This window comes from Melospiza melodia, chromosome W (genome assembly GCF_035770615.1).
Source record: "Melospiza melodia melodia isolate bMelMel2 chromosome W, bMelMel2.pri, whole genome shotgun sequence".
NCBI lineage: Eukaryota > Metazoa > Chordata > Aves > Passeriformes > Passerellidae > Melospiza > Melospiza melodia.
In genome coordinates, this window is record NC_086225.1 from 4,535,117 (window position 1) to 4,562,283 (window position 27,167).

At 42.8% G+C, this 27,167-nt stretch overlaps 1 protein-coding gene across 1 annotated transcript in view; it reads right to left on the bottom strand.

The window, feature by feature from the left end:
* Window positions 1–425: 425 nt before the first annotated feature.
* The window catches only part of LOC134431474 (transcription factor RFX3-like), a 142,243-nt gene continuing 115,501 nt past the window's right edge, over window positions 426–27,167 (bottom strand). The window contains exons 13-16 of the mRNA XM_063179485.1: window positions 4,974–5,182; window positions 3,834–3,987; window positions 1,129–1,171; window positions 426–667 (exon numbers count right to left, since the gene is read on the bottom strand). Coding sequence (XP_063035555.1) covers window positions 426–667; window positions 1,129–1,171; window positions 3,834–3,987; window positions 4,974–5,182 — 648 coding nt within the window. The remainder of the gene's footprint in view (window positions 668–1,128; window positions 1,172–3,833; window positions 3,988–4,973; window positions 5,183–27,167) is intronic.

Below are 27,167 nucleotides of genomic sequence, written 5' to 3' on the forward strand. Positions count from 1 at the left end.
AAATGAGCATGCATCCAGTATGTCAAAGAAAGTATTTCTTTTCATATTTTGCATCTAATTAAAAATCTATGTATATGAAATCATTATGAGAAATAATTAGCATTAAAATATATTTAAACTATGAAAAAAATAAGTTATTTTAATTTTAAGAGGACAAAAGCATTAACATTAAAAGCTTGACAAAAGTCTTCATTGACACTTGAAACTACGAAAACTCAATATTGAATAACCAATGTAAAATTATTTTGCTTACAATATTTTTAAACATCTGGCAAAATGCATACACCCATTTTATTTCACAATCCAATAAAAGGTAATGTTCAGCACAGCCAAAATTTGATAAGACGACTTTCAGACCTATTCTCCTACCTCCCCCATTAAGTCCAGCATCAACAAGGCTAATGCAGTTAAGGAGCACTTCAATATTAGACTGAAGTATATGTATTTCCAGTAGCACTGCATTGTCTGATAGTCTGAGTATTTGTAACAATGTGCTCATTATGAATTGGGTTCAGGAGGCTCTGCTCTATTCCACACTCAAGCGCTGGCTGCTGCAAGCAGCCCACCTGAAATGCTTGGTTTAAGTCTGTTTTCTCCCTCTTGGCTTGTGGCCCTCCATTTTCATCCATCTCTTCTTCTAGTTCACTTTCAACTTCACTGCCCTCATCTGCAAACGAAACTAAACGAAACGAAACGAAACAAAACAAAACGAAAAGAAAAGAAAAGAAAGCACAAAGGGAAAAAGTCTGAATACAAAGGCCTTCATTTTGCAAATAACATGAAATATGAAAACACAGGAAAGTGTAATAACCAATCATATCTTCCTTTTTCCAGCTGTCCATCCCTTTCAGCTCTCTCACCAGAATATACAATTAAATTTTGAAAATTTCTTGTGTAAAACTTAGACATTAAAAAAAATTAACTATTTAGGCCCTAGAGTATTCTAGTCCTTATAATATACTATATATCATGTATAGCATATTGTACCCCTATAATAGTAATATTCACATAATTTAAATTATGATGTAGCTTTCAATTCTGCTTAACTATATTTAAAAAAAAAAGAACTTGCTTTGCTCCAATAGACATGTTAGTTCTATATAAAATTATACATTTGGGAGTGCTTACCTTTATCCATATTTCCAGGGGATAGAGAATTTAAATCACCAAACTGCAAAATAAACAATAAAATTGTGCGCACAGTCCTACACAAACATGACCTTAGATTATCTATGGAAAAGCCAGTAGTATGCTCTAATGGCTTGTGGCTAGTATGAAAGTGCATGCATTTGACTGCAGTCACATCCATAGTATACAATTTCATTTTCCATTCCATTATATTTGTGTTCATATTAAAGAAATTAAAATAAAATATTGTCAGCAATTAAAACAATAGGATATAAACTTAAGCATATGTATTTGCATTTTTAGGGTGACTTAAGTTAAGGCCTTTGTTGCTTTGAGTGAAATATTTCTGATGTAGAATGCTGGAAAATATGACCGGTGTCCATTTTTAAACTGCAATACTTTACCAAAAGCTTGCTTAAAAGTTATCCTGAAATGGTGTGTCACTAAGGCAGTTATAGTGTAGCAAAACTATACATAGGGTAAATAAATGGCACCACTGAAAATAGGGTTGATGGTTATTACAGTATATTATGCTGACTAGTTTACTTATAAAAAATAAACTGAAAAGCTGCTCACAAGTAAAAAAACTTCTTTCCTCCCTTTCTTTGTCTGAGTCCTTTACCCTTCTCTTAAATGAAAGGCTGCAGAGCATAATTTGATTTGTTAATCTCAAATAAAAGGAGTACAATATTTAAATAAATATATTTCTAAACATACCTGACTCAGTCCTTTTCAGAAATACAGAAAGATAAAACTTCAGTGAACACTAAACCAGCATAAGCAGCAGCAGCCCTATCTTTCCAGGTTCTCTCATATATACTCACTCCTCACCTTCCCATACTGTCCTGGGGTGACGTTATGATGCTTGTATCCCCATTCATCTGTTCTGTGCCTTTAAGACCGGCTCGGAAGAGTGGAAGTTTTGTTTGGGTTTCTCTTATCAGGGACACAGAGACGAGCAGTGCATAGGGCTGTTTTTCACTTCTTGCTTTCAGCTTGCTGCTTTGCTTGCTCCCTTTTCTGCTCTTGCTTCTGCTCTGCTTTGGCCTCTGCTTATTAGCTAGTTCTAGCTAAACAGTCCACATTCCTTCCTGGACTGTTTCTCCTCTCCTGTTTCTGTGACCATCTCGAACCTGCTCCGGACTGGGACCTGGGAACACCGTTCAGCTGCAGCAGCTGCCCCAGCGCCGGAGGGACTGAGAACAGAGCAACCACCCCCGAAAGAGACTTTCTGATTTTGTCATCCTTCTCAGAGTGGTGTCATCGGGTATTGTTCATTTTGTGTGCTGGGGGGTGCTGTGCCTGAAATAAACAGGTTCTTTCCACCTCTCTCCAAGGAATTTTTTCCCGAACCGGTTGGGGGGAGGGGCCGTGTGGGTTTTTCTTTCTGGAGGGGCCCTCCTTTGCAGATTCTTTAACAAATTTGCCCTAAACCAGGACACATACCCATCCTTTCACTTTAAGTCATCCACATGGCCATGCAAAGAACAACATGACAGACCTAACCCAATAAAAATAGCCCAAGGGATTATTTCAGACATGATTAATTCTCTGATCCAGTTAACCACAGGACTGTCTGAGTACTTGTACCAGAATCAATCTACAAATCTAAGGGGATGGGAGAGAAGGAAACTTTTTCTCAGCTGTAAAGACAGTTCATAATGGCTTCAAGTGTTTGTCAAACTAGCCTTAGTCTTTCCCATTTTATTTCAACTAGTCAGTAAATGCAGAGAAACACAAGAAGCCATGCATTTAATGAATGTTTACAACTTCCCTGTTCCCCTCTCATCTCTCAAAACTTTAGATTACATGTTTTCTCCTAAGATAATATCTGTCATAAGTTCACCAAAACATTCTACGAAGTCCCACAGTACACCACAAGCATTACATTTGACATATACTATGTCAAGAAAACAAGAATGTAGCAATATTATACTTTTCCAGTACTTTGCTATAAATGTAATGGCAGAGTTCAAGTATCTAATCAGAAAGTAATTTCTTTTTTACATGTGAGATTAATCAAACTACAAATTAAGCCAAGACTTCCAATCTCTATGAAAATGTACATATTTTTATAATATTTAATTATACTTTTTAATATATCCTGAGGAAAAAAATATATATCAAGTCATGCAAGGTGACTTACAGCTTATCAGTAAAATTAAACATGATATAATGATCATCAAGTATAAAAACATCGAGCTTCAGTCTGGTGAACTATCTATTGTATGTCCACATCAATTTTCTAGAACTTTAAAAGTACAATTCCTTGATGATAACTTCTAAGATAATGTGAATTCTTAAGCAACCTACACAAAATTAATGGTTAGGGGTGCTATTGGAAAAAAAAAGAGTGAGGAAAACTTCAGATTGCAAATACCATAAATGCATATAAGACACGGTGTTTCTGAATTTATACTTTGCTCTGTTTATTTTAAACAAAATACATTGAAATATAGGCATGAAATTATGCCATGTCCCAATCCTGCAAGTACTTCCATGCTACTTTCATTTGTGTGAAACATGAATGAAGGTATATAACCCAAATTTGAAGATGCCAATGTATTTGCAACTCAATCTACAACAGATTACAAATATTATTAAAAAAAAATCCTATAGGTCCATGTAAATGTTAAAAAACCTGAAAATGCATATCTGAATTTATTGCTTAATTCACCAATCCATTTTCTTGTGTATTATCTTACCTCTCCCATAACTGCGATAGGTGTTTCTCCTGTTGCCTGAGCAACACGATGTTCGACTAAGTAAAACATGTACTCATCATAAAGCAAGCGGATCAGATGAAAAGAGCCAAAGCTAGCAGCACTGCGTAAGGTTAAGTCTCGAATCACCATTGAGCTATTTAAATATGGGGGGAAAATATGAAATAAATATCACAATTCTTTAATAATTCATTCATATGGAATATACACTTCAAGAATAATAAAGCAATGCTATTCAAAACCATCTGATTTATGATGTCTTCAGAAAGAAATGTCTGTGAAAGAATTATTTGTCTCTCCCCTTTTTTGAAAGCATGGTTAGAGACCATATTACACAACTAGAAGCTAAATTTTCAAAAAGGCAGGAAGGGGTTTTTTGGTGTATGCACAATTACTAATATGTGAGCACGTGTAAAAACTGAACTTAGCAAAAGTAAGTTCTTAAAATTTTAAGTAGCAAAATTGTATTGAAGTTATTTAATTTCAAACAAAGTGGTCTTTCAAAATATTGTGTCTGTTATGCTCCCATTCCTAGTTCAAAGTTTTTAATTAGAATGATTTTTAAACTTGTAAAATTTAGAGAAGTTTGTGTATACCTTATAATAGAAAAATGCAGATTGTGGATGAAAACATCCATATGATACTCTCACAAAGTAGATGCTATCATGCACCATTTTGAATAAAAATAGCTTTACTATGATAATTGATACAGTAGCAGATGACATAGAACATTTGTCTTGTTATTTTACACAATTAAAAAAAAATTGTCCCTACATAATAAAAATAGAACCCATGGTATTTTAATAACTAATAGTAAAACATTGGCTTTAAAATTGTATAGCTATTCAATCCAAAATATTTCATAGCATGTTTCCAAATCAGGATAAAATTCCAACCTCATTACACTTGAACGAGGTCTATAAAAAAATATACAAGAATAATTTCATCTGCTGCTGAGTTGCACATATCACTGTGTTTAATGTTAAGAACACCGATCTTTTGGGGGGTGGGGGAAAAGCTCTACATTTCTTGGGAACTATTGTCTGATATAACTTTTTTCAACATTATTATGGCATACTATTGAGCAAATAATAAAATAGCTAAAATAATTTAGAAGACTACCTGTAGAAAGACCATTTTAAAAGAAATTGACGTGCTGCTTTAGGAAAGCTGGGTCTTCCTTCATATGGTTTCAATGCTTGCACCATTACATTATCAAGCCAGGCCGCCCACTGCTCTAGAGTGCTCTGCTGCTGAAGAGTCATCTTGAAATCTGTTTCTAGTTTTTGAACCATATTGTCATCACACTGACACACCCAGGAAGCCTGTTCCTGTTATAAAACATGGCAAAAATGAAAGCAAAACACAAAATGTAAATTATACCTAAAGATTGAACAATTAAATTAAAAGGATGAAATATACTTATTAGACAAACTAATGAGTATTTTTATCTTCATGTCTGTCTCAGTTTTGTTGGAAGAATATGAGAGGAGGAATCCAAAGTACAAAAATGGACATGAAATAAAGCACACACACAAAATTACAATTAAAATCCATAAATACATTGCAATGTTCCATATTCATTTTCATTAAAGAATTTTCAACTTCCCTCATTCATAATTTTTCTAGTAAAAGTTTCAGGAATTGTCAGGCTTGAGACTGCAGGAACAAGGAGTGGAAAGGGCAATCAAATGTGTGAAAAATTACCAGATAATATTGGCTTTTGCATTTATGTATTAGCTTATGTATGTTGTTAGTGATTATAAGTATTTAGAAATAGTATCAATTATAACTCTTTTTAGCAATATAATATAATATAATATAATATAATATAATATAATATAATATAATATAATATAATATAATATAATATAATAATAGCTTAAGCATGCACTGCATTGCTCATAGAAATAGTAGTGTAATGAATATAATATCTATGTATCACTTATGGAAATACTAGTGTGATTGATGTATTGTGATATAGATCTTAGCAAAACATAAGATGTAAAAAAGGCTTTTGTGTAACCAAGAAGAACAGTCTAAGGCCATCCACTGACCAACCTGTCCAAGTGATAAGATAGCCCTGACACAAACCAGAGCACTGGAGGACAATTAGAGAATACCATGTTAAATTTAAGGAGGACATACTAAATCCTTATCAGAGGATGTGAAACAGCAGGATAGAGACACAAGAAGAAATAAAATATATTGACCTGACACACAGGATGTCATGCTGATAAGCCAGAGTGTGAAGAAGCTAAGCAAAGGAGTTCCCAAAACATCAGAAAGTTCGAAAGAATGTTTGAATAATGCATGAAACACGTGAATACTCATGTATCTCAGTGACGTAACCTATAAAGAGAACATTGTCCATATACATCAGCAGTGTTCTTTGGCTGTTGGCCAGGAGCACCCCAGCGCCAGATTTTTTATTTGTTGCTTACTTAATCTCTTATTAAACTTTACAAAAATTATTTATTTTCTACTCCATTTTTCACAAATGGGAGTTGAGAAAGTAAAAACTAAAGAGGAACAAAGAAACAAGAAACCTAACTACCATGACCACTTTTGCTTTGAAGGAGTGTCCTGATTCTGGCCAGGAAAGAGTTAATTTTTGCAGCAGCCAGATGGGTTAAGGCCAGGACCCTGGGTTTATTCTATACCACCTCATACCATGCACAGGAGGTGATGTGGTAGGCCCTATGTGGAGCCTGAACCAAAGTTGACCACTGTGTGAACCTTTAAACATATGTACCTTTTCAAAACAACACATGCAATTTTAGGAAAAATGGGGCTTCATGATTGACATGCCCAGGTGCCTGGCCAGCAGATGGGTATGTCAGACCACAAAGTTCCAAAATAAACATCTGATCATGTACCTTTATACAAGTAACAATATAAAGGTGAAATCCCTTTTGTCTTAGTTCGAAAGACAGGTGTCTGCCAAGGAAGGTGGGAACCTCCTTTGAAATAGAAAATATGACCTCCTTCCCTCCAAATTACTATAACTTTGAAATTAAGAGGCTTTCAGGCAAAGATATGGGAAAAAGAATAACACTTCTTTACTAGTATGTATAACAAGGCAACCAAACAACCACAACGGCAGCAACAACAAAGAAAACCAGAAACCAAATAACAGCTTTCTCATGGCTGCCAAGCACTTTCCCCTTTGGTGTAGGTATGGTCACAGCTGGCAGGGGCGCTGTTGGCTTCTGGCCAGGTGGGGCAGGTGCAATGATTCTCCCGTGGCTGCAGGGGGTACTGTGATGCACGGTCAACTGCCTTTCTGCATGTGGGTAATGATGGGCGAGCTGGCAGAAGAGATGGAAAAGGGGCTTCTTTTACAAACCCCCAGGGGCAGCCGTTCTCAGTGCCCCTCTGGATGGCAGAATGGGCTGTTACAGGAACCTCTGAGCGGCAGCTGGAATGGCAGACGCAGGCACATCCAGGGTAGCAAACAAAATGTAGCAGAAACTCCGCAGCCGTAGCAGCAGTCGCGGGGTGTCCTGGCAGGCACAGGGTGCTGGGTTAAAATGTAGAGAAAAAGTACAAGACAGCAGCAGAAAACAATGGGGCTGGGCAGCGGCAGCCAGGTGTCTGGAAGCAGCTGCGGCACATAGCCGGGAGACGCACCCTCAGGGAAGGGGGAGGAGTTTGGGGTCCCAGTTTTTTTTCCCCTGAGGCATCCGATTAGATGATGAGGGTCCTTTCTACTACGACCGGATGTTAATAAGGTCCCAGTTCAATGTCCGCTATTACAAGCAAAGGCTCGCCCACCGTAGTACAGCAGTACAGGAGCTGAACTCCACAGTGGCAGCGAATTCTCCCTGCGGTAGCGGCAATTCGACCATTCTCCTCCGATCCGAGAGCAAGAGGACCTGAGCCTAACCCCACACCCCTCAGCCAAAGTCTCAGTCCTTTCCGACAAAACCCCGCCCACCCCCAGCTAAGAGAGTAGCCAGCTGCATTTTTACTTTGAGACCAATTGTTATGAGTAGAAAAATCTGCCCTTTTTTTTAAGGTTGCAGAGTTCACAAGTTAAACCAATTGCTGCCAAGTTGGAGTTCTAACTATTTATTGTTACTAATTTCATGTTGTAATCTCCTGTTAACAGTTTCCTTTTTAATAGTGCCTCGAGCCAGCCCGCCGCTGCCCCGGCGGGGCCCCACCCCCACCTTTCGGTGCGGGCTCGCCCATGCCGGGGGTGACCCCGGGGAGCGGGAGAGGGCGCTCCTCCTCAGTGCGGGTCCTGGCCGTGCCGGGGAGCCCCCCGGGTGGTGCCCCCGGGGTGGGGATCCGCCCCGGGGAGCGGGAGGGGCGCTCCTCCCGCCTCGGCGCGGGTCTCGGCCGTGCCGGGGCTACCGGCCCGGGTCGCCGTATCCCGCGGGGGCAGGTGCTGGCCGGCTCCCTTAGCCGGGCGTCGCCCTGCTGCTTCCTGGAAGATGGCACCCGGACGGTGAAGGGGAAGGGACATCGAGTCAGCATGCAAATGACATCGGGTCCAGCATGCAACGGGAGGGACCCCTCACCAAACCTAGCCAAAAACCCCTAAAACAACGAGCCAACACAAAATTGATGAATCAAAGCAATGTCTAGATGTGAAGAACAGAATCTAGTATCCGCCAAGACCTTTTTACCCCTCACTCTAACCTAAAAAAGATGTCGGCTAGACAGAGAACCTCGAATGCTGAATCTAAAACCGAGGAATTTCACGATTCTTTCCTGAGGATGGAACTCCCAGCTCTACCCTCAGACCAGTAGACAAACCTGCACTCTTCCTCCTCCTGAGTCACTCCTGGAGCAGTGGCAGCATGAGCACGAGCCTCTTGGTTCTCCCCACCTGAGATGATCACTTTTAATAAAGCCATTAAAAAGAAGAAAGGTCTCCTGCCTGTGTTTATTTTGCCAATTAAGTCTTACCTTAGTGTAATATATGTTATGAAATAATTCATGCTTATAAAGAGAATGTATTTTATGAGATTGTGAAATCCAAACGAGCCTCTGACCACAAGCAGCCCAGAGGCAGACGTCTGCTTCGGAATCTCAAAATTCCTGAAGGCAACAGAAGAACAATACCCAGTTTACTTATGAATAGACATGGCCAGCGCGATGATCGGAAGACACCCAAGGACAATCATCGCCCAACTGGTGCCATCAATTGAGATAGCAGAAGTCGCCAGAAAAATACATCTGAATATGCGACTTCCCCTGATGTGATCAACACTGGCTACCCCGGCTACTGCTCAGGAAGCAACGACTGTCCAGCTGTGCACAGTGAAAGAAACTGTCTTGAATATGCAGAGTTACAAAAGAAATCAGGACTCCTCTGCCTCAGGCATAAAAAACTGTATAAAATAGCCCTGCAAGAAGTGGCGCTCGTGAACAGAGGAAGATCTGATGTGATAGAGGTTGGATCTAGGTTCACCCAGTGCCGATCCCAGGCTCAACGCTGTCTCTTTGGCTGTGGGTTTTTTGAGGACCGTATTTTGGTCGCAGAAAAAAAAAAATCTTTTTCGCATTTTGATAAATTTGGCTTTTCGATTGATCATTTATAACATTAGCAAGTCACATATAAAAGGACCCGCTACTTTCATTCAACTGGCCTTCTGATTCACCTTATGAAGACTGGAGTCTTTCATTCTGTCTCTGACTCAACAGCGTCATAAGTCATTTTGTTCTGATCCCTTTGCTGATCACATAATTTGGCAGAACAAAAATGGTGTAGTCGACAGGATTTGAACAAAATGTTTAAATCAAAAAAGAAGAAAGACCAGAAACCCCTGCTTGACATTACAGGAGGGGAAGATATGCCTTATAGTTCAATAGCCAGGAAATGGTCTGTTGCTGCAGGACCACGCGAATCATGGAATGCAAAATTGGGAGAGGCTGAATGTCTTGATGTAGTTAAATGTTTACAAAAATTGCCTGTTGTAAAAGGGAAAGAAGTTACCAGTTTAGGTGGAAGGGGATGGATTGTTTTGACTGCTTATCACATACGTCAGACCAAACAAACACTATTGTATGAACAAAGTATTTTAGAGAAATAAAATTGTGATGCTACAATGTCAGAATAAGCTGCTTGCTCAGAAATAGGATACCTACCAAACCGTGGATGAAAAAGCAGCTGTTAGAGTAGCTGAATATAAATACTGTAAACACAGGGGGCAAGTGAATAAAATCAAATTACATGCAGTAATTGCAGAAGCTGGATTGCAATGGGATCTTGACTGAAACATGAGGTCAGAAACTAGAGGATATATATTAATCACAGAAATTAGAAGGTATTGATTAAGAATAGGCACATAAATGATGGACATTGCTTAATATTTGCTGCATCCTTGGTTGCATGAAAAAGGAAAGGACTACGTGCAAAACAGCAAGAAAGAATGCAAGGATGCCTGATAAGGGTGTAGTATATGGTAGAGATAATTCATGCTATATATGTATAAAATATTGTGAAAGTCCAATGTTATGTCTTTGACCACTCTGGCTGGGAGCAGAGTCTTATTTCTATTCAACTAGTTCCCGGACAATGTTAAGATAATATCAGGTCTGTTAACGTATTAATGGGACTGTCCCGGGCCATGATTGTTGACTTGTCTGGCATCTACACCTGGAAAGATTGCATCTAAAACTTCCTGGACCATGATTGCTGGAATGTCTAAGCTACTCACAAGACCTGCACCTGAGATGATTACATCTACTGTGCTCAAGAACTGGCATCACTCTGCTACATATGAATACAGACTCTGCCTAGATGCTCAGACATTCGTCTGGACCCCTGGATCTACCTTTGTCTGTTCCTGCACATATATGGATCCAGTTCTACATGTGAAGAAACACAAAGAAATGTTCGGTCATCCCTGCCTCAGGCAGAATAAACTGTATACAAGCTAGCTGCTTGAAGCACTCGGGGTGAACCACTGGGAAAATGCTGTCACTCTGTCAGTCGAATCCTGGTTCACCCAGCGCCAAAACCCGGGTTCGACGCTGCCCAAAGCTGTGGTGGTCTTTTAAAATTCTATTTTTTTTTTGTTAACGATCTAATAAATCTTTGTTAATTTTTTTATAAATTTAGCTACCGATTTGATCATTTGTAACAAGGGGAAGGATGTTTATCAAGAACAGGATACAATATGCAAGAATACTGAGATAACAAGGCTCCTTGAGCCCCTAAAACCAGATGAATCTGGACTCCTGGCTTGGTCAGTGGCCAAAAGATCAGTAAGTATGCGCAAGGCAGCGGGGTCAGAAAGTCAACTCTGAGGAAGACAGCTTTACTTCATCCCCTATGACCCCTGAGACAACCTGCAGAGACAACTGTGCAGGCACAAAGGGCTGATAAGATCATTAGCATGCGAAGAAGAGAGGGAGGGGAGCCAAGAAATGATCTATTGTGAAACTTGATGCATATGTAACATTCTAGGGGATAAAAGAAAACGTGAGTGTACAGGGGTACACATCTTTGTGGAGATATTCCCATGTGTCAGGCTGAATAAAAACATACCTATAGGAATGTGCTCCCTGTTGGCGGAGTGACCAAATTATCTTTTGTCTCCTTAAAAAGGAAAAGACCCCAGAAATTTCTCTCTGCAATTTGGTAAAAAGACATCTCATAGGACCTTTGGGACTTCACCTCAAACCTGGGGCTGCCCAATTGAACAGAGGCCAGAAGGTCCCACCTAGGTAATTCACTAGAAAAAGAAGAGAACAAAGGAAATAATCGCTTTTGTGGGGTGTTTTTAGCAAGAGCAAGAACCTCTTGCCCCTGGCTCGGTTTTTCTCTGTAATAGCTTTGTTATTTTGCCTTTTATTAAACCCTTTTCTGTTTCCAACACTACCTCAGAAGCCATCCTGCTAATTTTATGCCATTTGATGTAGCTGGGCTATCTCAGGTGTGATAGGTTCTCTGAGAGCTCATAAGACCTGGCTCGAGGAGAAAACCTATCACATACATACTTTAAAACTCATTTTGTCTTTGAGTTTTAGAGTCTCACTCTGCATGTCACAACCAACGAGACAGATGTTTGGGACTGTACTGATCCAGATGATTCTGGGTCAGATAAGACCATTGACATTGGCCCTGTATTGTGTAGGAAAACAGAATATGATGCAAATGGACAACAGGTTATAAAACATTATATAGACGACTATACACAGCATAAGATTAATGATATGCTTGATAGATTCAAACAAAAATCTGGAGAATCGTTATTAACATGGATGGTGCAACTCCACAACTTGGGAGCCACTGGTGTAGGTACAGACCCCGGAGACAGTAGGAAATTTATGACTTTGAGCTCGGATTCTTTTATTCAAGAGGCATTTTGGGGAACACAGCTAGATGCTAAACTGCTGTCAGTTGTAGCTGAGAAGTGTAAAATAATAAGTACCCAGTAGAAAGTGAGTGGCTGGGGGGGATAGACCTTGGTACACATTAAGAGATTGCATGAAGCATCTTGAGGAGGAATGAAAACAGTTGTTTTTATTGGAGATGCAGACACAATGCTACAAAATGTTTTATCAGTACACATGAGAAATTGATAAATTAAGGTTGGTCCTCCTGCATATAAAAATGCCATAATGACCCTGTAAATTACTGAAACAGGAAATTCAGTTGGAGATGTGAGAAAAAATACAGCAGTTAGGGGATTTGGGAGAATGGGAGCCACGTGGATCTGGATGGAATAAATCAGACTCCCTGTCTGGAGAGGATAATAAAGTTTCAAAAAAAGAAATGTTTGCTGCACTTCTGAAAGACTGAATGGTGCGAGAAAATATAGATGGAATTCCCACTGATGAAATGTGGAGGATTTACAAAGACTGTGGGCTGAATAAACTAAATAAGAAAGTACAGAGCTCCCAACTGAAAATTAGGGCCCCAGAAGATGCAAGTCAGCCATTGGCTTCACCTTTGGAACCTTGATGGGACATTCCATCTGCCCGTGGAAGGTCCCCCATGGGTGGGTCCTTAGTTCCAGGGGGAAGGAGGATTGGGATCTGTACACTAACTTGCTGTATCCCTTACAGGAAGTGCAGGAAATAGAAGTATATCATAACCAAGATTAGGAAATAGGCCAAGCTCCAGTACAGGGATGGGCAAGAAAGGATTGGCATTCCCATGTGGAACTTCAAAGTTTTTGGAAAAACCAGTCTACTCAAACAATTAAAACCCTTGTGGATACTTGAGCAGAGGCCTTGCTAATTTATGGGAATCCAAAAAGATTTAAAGGCCAAACGGTTCTAATAAGTGAATTAGGAGGTAAACAAATTGAAGCTGTACGAACACAAAGTGAAATGAAAATAGGAAATTTACCATGTCAAAAATACTCAGTTCCAGCCCCTGAGTATATAATTGGAATTGATATCTTAAAGGACTTAACTTTAGAATTACCAGATGGACAGTGTCAATTTGGCACCAAGCCATATATTAGTATGAGACCTATTCTGGTAGAAAAGGTAAAAATACCTCCAGTAGAAATTCCCCAGCCACAAAATTAGTCTCTTTGAAGCAGTATTGCATTCCTGGAAGGCAGAAAGAAATAATGTTAGCAATTAAAGATTTGCTTGAGGCACGTGTCTTAAAACCCATCACCACATCTTGGAATAATCCTGTATGGCATGTTAAGAAAAATCATGGGTCATGGTGAATGATTGTGGGTTTACACAACCTGGTTTTTGGTACTGGAGGGCCACAGAGGTCGCTTCTGTGAGAAGCTGCTAGAAGCTTCTACCATGTCTGGCAGAGCCGGTCCCTGATTGGATCTGAAGATGGACATGCTGATGGCCAAGGCTGGGCCAATTAGAGATGATGGTGTACTGGGGTGACTTTATGATGCTTGTATCCCCATTCGTGTGTTCTGTTTATGCTGGATATTATGTTCTGTGCCTTCAAGACTGGCTCTGAAGAGCAAATGTTTTGCTTTGGTTTTGTTATCAGCCTGCTCCCCCATGGCTGGCAGGATACAGAGATGGGGCAGTACATAGTGTGGCTTTTGCTTTTTGCTTGGCTTTTTGCTTTGCTCTTGCTTTTTGCTTTGCTCCTGCTTTGCTCTTGCTTTTTGCTTCTGCTCATTAGTCAGTTTAGCTAAGCAGTCTGAATTTTTCCCTGGACTGTTTTTCCTTTCCCTTTTTTGGAACCACTTGAACCTGCTCTGGACTGGGACCTGGGAAACACCGAGAGTTTGCACCTTGTGGCCTGCAGCAGCTATTCCCAGCACCAGAGGGACTGATAACAGAGCGATCACTCCCAAGAGAGACTTTCTGAATTTGTCATCTTTTTCAGAGCAGTGAAAGAGTGTTGTCATCCGGTATTGTTCATTTTGTGTGCTGAGGGGTACTTTGCCTGTTAAATAAACAGGTTTTTTCCATTTGTCTCCGAGGAATCCTTCCCGAACCGGTTGGAGGGAGAGGCCGTGTGGGTTTGCTTTCTGGAGGGGCCCCTTTGGAGGTTTTCTCCCAAATTTTGCCCTAAACCAGGACAACATCCCAATGTTACAATTCATCAGTTACATCAAGTACCAGCCACTTGTATAGATGTAGCTCATCAGTATCAACAACATATGATTCATTTTAACATTACTTTTCCTAAATTACCAAAGTGTAGCCAAAAATGAGCCTGGTATATAATACCTTGTTAGGAGGAGTAGGAGCTGAAGTAGGCTTTTTAAATTTTGTTGATATTGGGGCTATGAATAATAAATTGAGTCGTACTGGATATGATGTGGGGCAAAATTTCCAGTTGAAAGCTAAGTGAATGCCTACCACATTCAAGACAAACACTATAATATGATACTGAATTTTTAAAGTTCAGTTGGACAGAATGAGAGCAGTTTCAAGCTGATCAAAATCTTACACAGAATCACAGAATGAATTAAGTTGGAAAAGACCTATGAGATCATTGAGTCCAACCTATGACCTAACACCACCTTGTTAACTAGACCATGAATTGGACTGAATGTACGGTGCAATCATTATATGTTCTTATGCAGAAAAACAAGACACAAAGTGATCTAATATCTAGTAATGAACTGCTTTGGTGATCAATATTTGAAACATGTTCTAACACAACACGGGGTACAAATGACACCACAAACTGTAAAATGTACTGATTTATACCATACCAGACAAATAATTAATTATAACATTAGTAATGTCAAAATTATGTACAAATTTGTCATAGTGTTTGTAATCTTTGGAGAAGAATCTTTCGTGCCTGAATATCGGTTACCAAGTTTCACTGGAATGTATATCGACAAACAACACAGAATTCATAATCTATATTTATGTAACATAGTGTGGAATGGTGTTCTTTGTGGACAGGGATCACAACTATACGAATCTTATTTACTAGAACATTCAGTTAAAAACTGTAAATGGGCAATATTACCTTCTTTCCAGATGTTTATTGAAATAGGACTGCAACAAATATGTATTGTCACAAATGATGAACAAACTATGTAAATGTATAATTTAACTGCTCCTTTTTCAGGGTGTTTAGAAAATGTTACACATCTAATTTGGCAAAATTGGATTTATGTATGTTGATCTGATATAAATGAGCAAGTAACTATGTATTGGCACTCCAGATATCTAAACATTTCCATAGGTGTATTGTTGCACAAAACCTTGTTACAGTCTTCAGAACATATGCAAAAACATTTGTCAATATGAAATAAAACTTTAGCAGAATGTCAAATGAATACTGTAATTGTAGAAGACAAACTGCTATCTAGCCAAATTGGAACTGCCCATCATTTTGTTCCTGGATATTCATCCACCGCCACTAAGGCATTAGATGTATTGGTGGACCCTATCTTAATTGCCTTTATTATAATTGTACTAACAACAATGTTTAATTGCTTTATTTGGTATAAATTAAAATGGATTGATAGCACCTATATGCCAAATTCATTAACTTGAAGTTCACACAGAGGTCAAAAGACCGAATTATGTGGTAGGCCCTATGAGGAGACTGAACCAAAGTTGACCTCTGTGTGAACTTTCAAACATATGTACCTGTCTTGGGGTGATTTTATGATGATGCTTTATTCCCAAACTGTCTGCTTTATGCCCAGAAAAACGAGTGCTGTAGCTTTAAGATGGACCCGGTGGGTGGGGCAGGGAGCCTTGGGCTCCTTCGTGGGCTCTGTTCAAGCTCTCACTCTCTAGCTCAGCTCTCCATGTGTTCCAAACAGTGTGGATCTGGACACCACATTGTTCCTTTTGTTGGATTGGTTTGAGATTTTTTTTGCTAGCGTGAAGCAAAAAGGTTTTTTCCTTTTCCCTAGCCTGGAGGCTGGACAGGGAATTCTCTAGGCGATTTGTTGTTTGTTTTTTAATTTTGGGGTTTTTTTTTGGTTTTTTTTTTGTTTGTTTGTTTGTTTGTTTTCCCTTGAACTGTTTCAGTTCAGCCCTTCTTTTTCTTTTCTTTTTTCTTTTTTCTTTTTATTCGGAGCTGGCAGGACCGCTTCGAACCCGTGACCTGGAAGGAGCTGAACTGACATGAGAAAGGACATTAAAATCCACCAACTTTGGCTGCTGCATGGAGAAGACCCACGCCAGAAATCCAACAGGTTCCCAGCTGCTGTGAACTCTTCTCCTCCTGTCCCTGTTGAAAAGAAGGGCAGTCACCATCTTTGCCTCTTGGCCTCGTGGCAAGGTGGGGATGGGGTGTAAGGTTCAAATTATTTTTTCCTTTTCCTTTCGTTTTCTGTGCCTTGCGGGCGCGGTGGTTTTTTTTTTTTTGTTGTTGTTGTTTTTTTGTTAATAAACAGTACTTTTTTTTCACTTTTATCCCCTGGTATCCATTTCTCTCGCTGGCAGAAGAAAGGGGAGTTATTGAAGCCCTCTCTCTTTAGAGAAAAGCACTTATTTTAGAGCGTTTTTCCTCCTAGAATTTGTTTTGAAACTGAGACAGTACCTTTTCAAAACAACATATGCAATTTTAAGAAAAATGGGGCTTCGTGCTTGACATGCTGAGGTGCTTGGCCAGCGGACGGGTATGCCAGACCATAAAGTTCCAAAATAAACTTCCAGTCACATACTCTTATACAAGTAGCAATATAAAAGAGAAGCCTCACCTATGAGCAGATGCACTACGTAGGATTTCCCAATTAGCAGGAAGGTGGTTTTGGTCCTTTGCTGAAGTACAGACCATGATAATGGTAACCTAAATGGGTAACTGGTGATGTATCTTTTCTTAATCACTTGCTGTAGTCTGTAGTAATGATTTGATACATTGCCTTTCTATGCTTATTTCTGTTATCTGCTTATTGTCTTTGGAGAGCCTGGGGGGCAACCCCTGAGTTGGGGAGACACAAGAAGCTTCCCTCAAAAAGCTGTTAAGACCTCACTGGCTCCTTCCCCTGTTCCTATGTATGTTCCTAGGTTCCTGAGCCACTCCCTCCCTATTCTCTGATTGGCCCTTATCTTTGTACTGTGTGGCAGTGGAGGTTTGAAAATGTTTAGTCTCTTCCTGTCTGTGGCAGTGGTGGTTTGAAGATGTTTAGTCTCTGTCTGAGGTTGTTTGCCCCCTGTATCACCATGGTAGTTAATAATTCCAGATTTTTCCCTATCTCAAAAAATCCTGCCCCTTTATTTAGAGAATTCTCTGTCAGTTATGATTTTTCCTTTTTGCCATTGGTCTGTGTCTTTCCTGCTTCAGGTTATGTTTACAGTTGCCACTAGCTAGCCAGACAGTCCCCTCCCGGGTTTCCACCCCCCTCCTCCATAAAAGATGCTGTTTTCCTCTTTTCCTGCTCTCTGCCACTGCCCCCTCTTCGAGTCCCACGGCTCCCGTGCCCCACCGGCACTCGCTGCAGCTCAACCCTTTGCAACCGGCACCACTCTCTGTCGTGAGAGAGAACACCCGTGTGGCATCAACTGCCCCGTTCCGGTGACGGGAAAGCCGCCGCTGCTCCCGTGCGCCCTCCCCGGCGCTCCCCCTGTGCCGCCCGCGCTGCCGCGGCTCCTGCCAAGAGAGAGATCGCTCATACGGTTGGCGCCGCCGGGGCTCTCGCTGCCCGCATGTCTCCTACTGCGGGAGGGGAGGATCTCTGCCGCTGCCCGCGCGGCTCCTGCCACAGGAACAACTGCCACCGCCGGCGCTGCCGGTGCCCGCAAGGTTGCATCACCTGCCTCGCTTCGGCGTTGCTCGTGCCGCGGGAAAGAATAACTCCTGTGCCACGCCTCCGGTTCCAAGCAGCGCCTCCCCGGCACCGCTTCTGCGTGAGAAAGAAATAAAGCAGCTCGAAGAAGGAAGCAGAGAGTCCTTCCTTTTCCCTTCTCCTCGATCCTTTGTCGTTGGGTCCACGTTTATCGGCCGCCTCTGGCAGTTTAGGGAACCCAGCCAGTGACCGAACCGCAATCCGGCCTGCCAGCGGCAGAGGTAAGGCGCGGCCCCTCCTGGCGAGCGTGTCGATCACCTCCTGCGATCAGGGGGCAACATCAGAACTGCCTGGAGACCAGGGTCACCCCCGTCCCTGAGAGCGAGAGAAACCTGGACCCTCCACAAGTGTGTGCCTTGGGACTCTGAACATCTCACCGCGCAGCTGAATTAAACATCTGTGGATATTATGCAAAGGCCCTTTTTGCTTCCTTACTCTGGACTTTACTAGCAGCAATACAGGCTGCAACAAATCGCACCCGAACAGGGACCTCTTCTGGAAAACATTGCACTAGACCACCCTGAGAATTTGAGGTTCTTTACCCCAGTGTGGTGAGTTTGAAATTTTTGTTCTTTCCTCCTTTTACTCTCGAGTGTTGGGAAGAGACTGGGTTAAGATGGAAACAACACTCACCTACACATAACAAGAAGTTTACCTCCACCTTAAAAAGTCTTTTCTTCAAGAAAATTTTTGATTTCAGAGGGGGAGTTGAAGGGTTTTTTACACTGGTTATTCAAGCATGTAGTATATGGTAGAGATAATTCATGCTATATATGTGTATAAAATATTGTAGAATCTAAGGTATGTCTGTGATCACCCTGGCTGGGAGCAGAGTCTTGTGGTTATTCAATTAGTTCCTGGACAATGTTAAGATAATATCAAGTCTGTAAACGTATGAAAGAAACCTTCCTGGCCCACGATTGATAGTTACAGTGGAATGTCTAAATCACTCACAGGACTTGCACCTGGGAAGATTACACCTACCTTACTCAAGAACCTGCGTCACTCTACTACATACGAATGCAGACTCCACTGAGGTGCTCAGACATTCGTCTGGACCCCTGGACCTACCTTTGTCTATTCCTGCACATGTATGGATCCAGTTCTACATGTGAAGAGACAGAAAGAAATGTTTGGTCATCCCTGCCTCAGGCAGAATAAACTGTATATAAGCTAGCTGCTTGAAGCATTCGCGGTGAACCACTGGGGAAACACTGTCACTTTGTCAGTTGGATCCTGGTTCACCCAGCGCCTGCACTCGGGGCTGACGTTGTCTTGACTGTGGTGGTTTTTCGAAATTCTATTTTTGTTAATGATCTAATAAATCTATGTTAAATTTTTATTATAAAATTGTATTACAGCGACTTGATGAGGTCTTCAGGGTGAGAGAAGGACGAGAATCTTGGTTGATGATCAGAAGGCTAGATTTATTGATATACGATATATAATACATTATACTAAAAAGAATAAGGAGAGAAGTTGCAGAGGCTGCTAAGCTAAGAATAGCATAGAAAAGAAGAATAACAAAGTTCTGTGTCCAGCAGAAAGCAAGGACAAACTCTCCTGTGAGTGGTCAGCAAATCCAAACACTCACAGAAGACCAATCACTGCTGCACCTGTTGCATTCCACACCAGCCGATAACAATTGTTTACATTCTTCTTCTGGGGCCTCAGCTTCCCAGAAGATGAACAAATCCCAAAGAAAGGATTTCTATGAAAAAATGTCTGCGACAAAATTGGCTGCCGATTTGATAATTTATAACAAGCATTTCCCTTATATTTCGCAAAACTCAGTCCTAACCAATAAATTTTTGGAAGTACTTTGGGAAAAGTTAAAAACTAAGACAGAATTCCATCCTTTATTTAATATGATGATGCAATGCATTCTGAATTTTGAGGATGGTGAACCCCAGCTGAAAACCCCTCCTCCATGTTCCCCTCTTTGTGCCTCTGCACCTCCTCCCTTGTCGCAAGGAAAGACTCCTCCAGGTTCTGCCATTCATACTCCTGCTGCCCAAGTTGGCTCTCACTGCATGGCTGTGGCTGAATGGTCTCATTCACGTGCTCAAGATGGTGGAGACCGCATGGCAGAGGCCACAGCGTCCCTCTTTCTGCCCTCTGGTCCTCATACCTTATCCCACAGTTCCCAAAGTCCTGGTCCCATGAGTGAAGGTGGTGGGGTACGAGGAGCTGCCCCTGATTGGCAATATACAGCTGCACCAGTTTCTTACAACCAAAGGGAAAGAAAACCCACATGTGCTTGCAGTGCTGGAAAGGACAGTAAACAAAAGAATGGACGTGTTTACCTCGGTTGCTATAGCACCACGAGACAAGGCGCAGGTGGCAAGAACTGCCCCCCCTCGCACCGAACTGCTGCCCTTGCAGAAAACCCGCGGCCGCCCCACTGCCGCTCCGCATGGCCAGAGCAAGCCGGCCAATACACGCTGCCAAGTCCGGGTAGTGGCAGCCTGGTGCACCGGGGCCAAGGGCAGGTGGGCGAGGCCGGCGGGCCTGGGGCGCCGCTGTTGCCAGGCGGTGGATGGCTCAAAGCTGCAGTCCTGGCAGCAAAACCATCGCCCCCGCCCACCGCTGCTGTAATAGAAGCCCTGCACCAGGAGTGTGTGCGGGCACCAGCCGAGACAGACCCCCGAGAAGGAGAAGGGGTCGAGCCTCAGTGCGGCTGCCAGCACTGGGAGCAAGACGAACTTCGCACGGCAGCACACCAGCGCCAGCAACACGTCCAGCACCCCCAACACAAACACAAACCCACTGGCAAAGGTAAAAAAGTCCTCGCCATGAACGTTTTGGGGACAGTGAAATAGTTCAATGTAAAAAACAGATGCGGTTTCATAACCCGGAATGATAACAAAGAAGATGTGTTTGTTCATCAGACTGCTATAAAAAAGAATAACCCCAAGAAATACCTCCACAGTCTAGGAGATGGAGAAACTGTGGAATTTAATATAATACAAGGAAGAAAAGGCCCCCAAGTAGCTGATGGGACATGACCTGGTAGAGTTCCAATGCAAGGTAGTAAACATGCACCAAACTGCAAACCTATGAAATATTATCCACTTCATAGAAGTCCTACACACACCTACCAAGGAAATAGAACCCAAAAAACAACCATCAAGCCCCAGCAACAGCCTAAAAACCAAAAGGGCACAGAACACCGACAAGCTGTCCTGCACCTTAAAGTCCGCCTCCATAATGACTGAACCTTCCAATCGGTTAAGTCCCACTTCTTCTAATACCCTTCCTCAATTCCTGTGGCTGTACTACCTCCCTCCCACTTTCCCCTTTTCCATTCCATTGTCCTATTACCCTTTTGTTATGTTCCCACAAATTCCTACCTCCCTTTCCACCCTTCCATGGCCTTCCTCCACTAATCCCTTTTCCCAGAGTTCCTTCCCAATACCAGAGGGAGGGTGATTGGGAGGGAAAGAAAGGAAAGTTTCCCTAAAGTAATAATCTTTTTCTTAAAAGTTAATGATTTCTATTGGGAGTTTCCAACAGGCACACCACCACCTACACTACCTTGTACAGAGTCTATCACAGCCGACCACTTGACCACAGGTGACAGAGAACCAGTCCCTGCTGAAGGAACCTTCTCCTAACTCAGTTTCCTGATAAACCGTACTAAGAAAACCCCATATCCGTCCTGCCAGCTCTCAGTTTGGACATTGGGGCTCAGAATTGTTTGCATTTTGAAAATTGTCTTATGGGTGCTTTTGATTGTTTTAGTCATTTAGTGTTGATTCAGTTGATCCTTCAGAGAAGCTTTCTTAATAATATTGAAACAGGGAGTTGTGGACACGCTGGGGGGCAACCCCTGAGTTGAGGAGACACAAGAAGCTTCCCTCAAAAAGCTGTTAAGATCCCACTTGGTCCTTCTCCTGTTCCTATGTTCCTGAGCCACTCCCTCCCTATTCCCTGATTGGCCCTTATCTTTGTATTGCCCAGAGACCAGCCCCCCCCCCCCCCCCCCCCCCCCGGCCCCCTGGGAGAGAGAAACCTGGACCCTCCACAAGTGTGTGCCTTGGGACTCTGAACATCTCACCGTGCGGCTGAATTAAACATCTGTGGATATTATGCAAAGGCCCTTTTTGCTTCCTTACTCTGGACTTTGCTAGCAGCAATTCAGGCTGCAACAATTATCCATGTAGCTTATTCCTGTTATTTGCTTATCATTCATGTTATAAATAAGCCTATCTCTAAATAAGTTGTTATTTTGTTCTGATCCCTTCGCTATCCACATTAATAAGCAAGAGGGCAGTAGTGTCTTTGTGGTTTGCCAGAGTGTGCAGTTGGCTAGCACCTGGTACCACATGGTGAGCAATCGCATGTGAATGGTTTGCCTATCTTATACACTCTGTTATTAATATTGTTGCTGTTACGGTTTGTTTTCTTATTTCATTGCTGGTTTTTGGTAAATTGGTCTTATCTCAACCTGTGATCTTTATCTTTTTGTGCCTCGAATTCTAGTCTCCAGCCCGTTGCGGGGGAAGGGTGGGGGGGTGAGGAGGGAGGGTGTGCAAGTGGGACCATGGTATGAGGTCTTTCAGCGGGAGTACTAAACTAGCCAATACAATTCCTAAACCACAACAGCCTTATTTGGTGCCCACAGCACGAAGACTTGACATAAAAACAAACCTGCCCAGAGCGGGTTGGAAACAAATTTGATCTAGCATTTGCTGTACTGGTATGGAGTCACTGGTCACAATATTGCTTTGTCTGTTAATGTGGGTGTTGTACCTAACCCTGTATATATTCCAGTATGTGCTCCTCATGATGATCTTTTTCAGAGCAGGGAGAAGGATCAGCATAGCTTTGTTGCTGTACTGTGGGATATCAGTTTATGACAGGATAACATCAAGAGCAATGAGGGTCATTTGAGATGTGTATTCAATGCTGCTCTCCTGTCCTTACCTCAGATGCTACCTCTGGGAATTCATTAATAATTGTACCCAGTCTCGGAGTGGAAGAGGAGAGAATGACATTCCACACCTTTTCACCCCCTTTTCCTCCTTCAGGCCTGTTACAAGAGTTTTTGAGAATTTAGAATTTCCCTTGGATGTTAAGGAAAGCATGTTCTTATTGCTAAGTCTGCGAGGTCTCAGTGCAGTTCACACCATGTTTAGAGTCAAGAAAGAGATTTTTAGGAAGGTCATTCAGAGATCTGCCCCAAGGAGGAATAGTCATGAGTGGCATGGAATGTGGGAGAAAATGGGCCTGTTTCTGGACAAATTATCTCCTCCAATGTTTTGGGAGTTCACCCCTGAACAACTACAGGACCCTGATAAAATGACAGAATATTTGCAAGGAGAAAGCTGTGGCAACTCCAGAGAAAAACATTGCAGTGTGCTGGGCCCTGGCTACTTGTCATGGTTTTTCATGGGGCACATTTAGGGAAGTGATGCAAAGCTTCCAGCCACTGGAAAGCTGGACACACCTCTGTGAAAAACACATGTTAAAGACGAAAGAAACCCGGGAACTTCCTCTTGCAGTTCCGGCTGGCAGAGAGGTAACATGGCTGGGTGGCCCCTGCCATGGGACCAGGCTCCCTTTCCCGGGGCACCCGCCAGCCCCCTCCCCACACCTCGGCGGCCAGGCAGGGGAGGGGAGGTCGCAGAGCCGAGCCGGGCCATGGCTGAAATTGCTAACATCTGTCTGCTTGCTACAGCCCTGCCACTCAGCCGGGGTCCAGCTGGGCCCGCTGGGCCCCAGGAGCAGCCCCGGGCCGGGGCCTGCTCCCAAATCCCACCACCATGGAGATTTGCCCACAACCACTGGGCAGGGGGAAGGAGAAGCCTTCCCCCCCGATATGCTGCTGCTGCTGCTGAATTCTGGCCTGGTTCATTACACCCGAGCCATTCCCCCCAGCCGCAGTCCCGCTGCCGTCTGTAGCACCCAGCCCGACCGGAGTCAGGTGACCATTTGCAGGCTCCAGGCGAGATAGTAACTCTTTCAGTGCTTCAATACTCCCTCGAGTGAGAGAAAGGAACAAGATGCAAGCAAGTAAAGAGGCAACATGAAGGCATCAAGGTCTTAAGAAGAAGTCAAGTCCCAGATAGGAGGAATGAGGAGATGCCTTAATCTTGGGGCTAAAATCCTCTGGTAAAGCTATGGAGAAAGACTCTTTTTCCCTGTAACATATGAAAGCCATGGGGAGATGAAGGGTTCAATTTGATTTCGAGCAAAGGCCTCCGTGCCAAAGTAAGCAGATGTTAAAGTAGCTGTGATTTTATGAGAAGTTTGAACAGAGGAGAGAAGAGTGATCCTGTGCCCCCAGGAAGAGAAGACCTCTGTTCCCAGAGATGAAGATGATTTTAGAGTTAGATAATTAGAACTTTTGCCTTTGAACAGCTCATCTTTACAACAATACCCCATAAGTTGACATGGCCCATAAACACAGCTGTGGGAAAAGCTTGTGGAAAATGGGAGAGACTTCACGATTGCAGATATCCCCGGGCAGCTGCTAGTCGTGACAAAATTGAGAGCCATGAGAGAACTGCTTTTTTCTTGTGGGGAAATCTCCATAACATTAACAAGAGGGACTTCTCTCCTTAAGTGAATGGAAAAAATACTATTTTAAAGGTGGTAAACTGACTGGAAATTTTAGGTTTTGTTTCTTTACATTGTCAGTGGAAAAGAAAAGGTTGTGGGGGGGAGGAGAAGTGTTCTGAAGGGTTTGTTTTGATTCTTGCTACTTTTTTTTTTTTTTGTTACTGCTAATAAAACTTTCTTTATAGCCTTTTAAAGTTTTGAGCCTGCTTTGCCTTTCTCCTAACCCTATCTCACAGCAGGAAGTGAGTGCACAGGTGATTGGCCAGCACTGAACCCACCAGACTAGTTGGTGCATTGGCTGGGAAATCTAAAAATTGGTGAAATCTAATTGGCGAGCCAAAACCACTACACTACTATTTATCAAACACTGCTTGTCACTAGACAGCACCCTCAGGGGGAGGAGGAGAGAAGCAGACCAACAGGCACCATGGCCACTCAAACTGTAGCTGAGCCAGAGGAATAACCTGTGCCGGTAGCAGTCGCCCCTATCCAGAAGAAAAAATCCAAGACAAAATCAGTTCACTTAGTAAGGGATGAAGACAAGTAAGCAGAGCCCTGACAACAGGAGGAAGAGGCAGAATCAAAGATAATCACCCGACCCTGGGTGAGCTATGAGACATGCAAAAAGATTTCTGCCACCAATCGGGTGAGCCCCTGGTGACCTGCCTTCTCTGATGCTGGGATAGAGCAGCCCAGAGTTGAAAACTAGATGGTAGTGAAGCCAAGCAGCTGGAACCCCTGTCTGGGGATGTGGACATTGACAAGGGCACTGGGAAGAGGACACAAACTCTCAGCCTCTGGAGGTGACGCCTGTCAAGCATGAGGGAAAGGTATTTTCTCAAGGATAATCTATCAGTGCACCAGGGCAAGTAGAACACCATGGAGAAAGGTATCTAGTACCTGAGAGAATTTGCTGTGCTGGAGGTACTCTATAGGGATTCAAATAACGAGCAATCCCCTCTAGATTCAGATGAGGTCCATTGTACACAGTCCATGTGGTGGAAGTTTCTACAGACCATGCCATTGTCATATGCCAACTCATTGGCAGTGATGTCATGAACAAACAGTGAATAATTTGGTTGCCCAACTCTGGCAATATGAAGGAAGTCTGTCTTCCCCCATACAGGCCTGCATCTTGGCTGTAGAAACACTAAGGACCACCAGCAATTTAAAGAGGAAATATCCCATGCCCTGCCAGTACAGACAAGAATCTCTGCTATTAGGAACAAGCACCACCCTGTTTAAGAGAGGGAACATACCTTGAGGTATTCTGTGATTTTACGTTCATGATCACAGAGAGGAAATGCGGAAGTGGGATGGAAAACCCACGTCTGCCCTAGGACCATGGATACACGAGTTGAAAGGAAGAACAACCACCACAGGAATTTCTTCAAGAATAAATGCTGCTCCAGTTTCCAGTGGGCAACTCTTCACACAGAATAGAAGAGATTATGTTATTTCTGATCCTCTTGAAGGAACCTCAAGTTGATCATAATTACAAGAAGTGAGCAATGAGTACCATGACCAGTACTAATTTGAGAGACAGTTCAAACTGGAGAGACATGGATTTGATGGACGGACCACTCAGTGGATAAAGAATTGGCTGGATGGCCACATGCAAAGTGTTGTGGTCAACAGCTCATTGTCCAGGTGGAGACCAGTGACTAGTGGTGTCCCTCAGGGGTCAGTACTGGGGCCAATACTGTTCAACATCTTTGTTGGCAACATGGAGAGTGGAACTGAGTGCAGCCTCAGAAAATTTGCTGTGTGGTGCCGTTTACATGCTGGAGGGAAGGGATGCCATCTAGAGGGACTGTGAAAGGCTTGAGAGGTGGGCCGATGCAAACCTCATGAAGTTCAACAAAGTCAAGTGCAAGGTCCTACACCTGGGTCACAGCAATCCCAGACACCCCAACAGGTTGGGGGGAAAAGTGATTGAGAGCAGCCATGCAGAGAAAGACTTGGAGGTGATGGTTGAATTAAAATTCAACATGAGGCAGCAGTAAGTGCTCGCAGCCCAGAAAGCCAACTGTATCCTGCTGCATCAAAAGGAGCGTTGGCAGCAGGTCCGAGGTGAATCTCAGCTCTGGTGAGATGCCATCTGGAGTACTGCATACAGTTCTGGTGTCCCCAACATAAGAAAGACATGGAACTGTTGGAGCAAGTCCAGAGGAGGGCCATGAAATTGATGACTGGAGTACCTCCCCTACAAAAACAGATGGGGGCCTGAGAAAGTAGGAGCTATTCAGCCTGGAGAAGAGAAAGTTGCATGGAGACCTCATAGCAGCCTTCCAGTATCTAAAGGGGACCTACAGGGAAGCTGGAGAAGGACTCTTCATCAGGGACTGTAATGATAGGACAAGGAGTAATGGGTACAAATTGAAAGAGAAATTTAGGTTAGACATAAGAAAGAAATTCTTTACTGTAAGGGTGGCGAGGCACTGGAACAGGTTGCCCAAAAAAGCTGTGGTTGCCCCATCCCTGGCAGTGTTCAAGGCTGGGTTGGATCAGGCCTTGAGCAATGTGGTCTAGAGTGCAGTGTCCCTGCCTATGGCAGGGGGGTTAGGACTAGATGATCTTT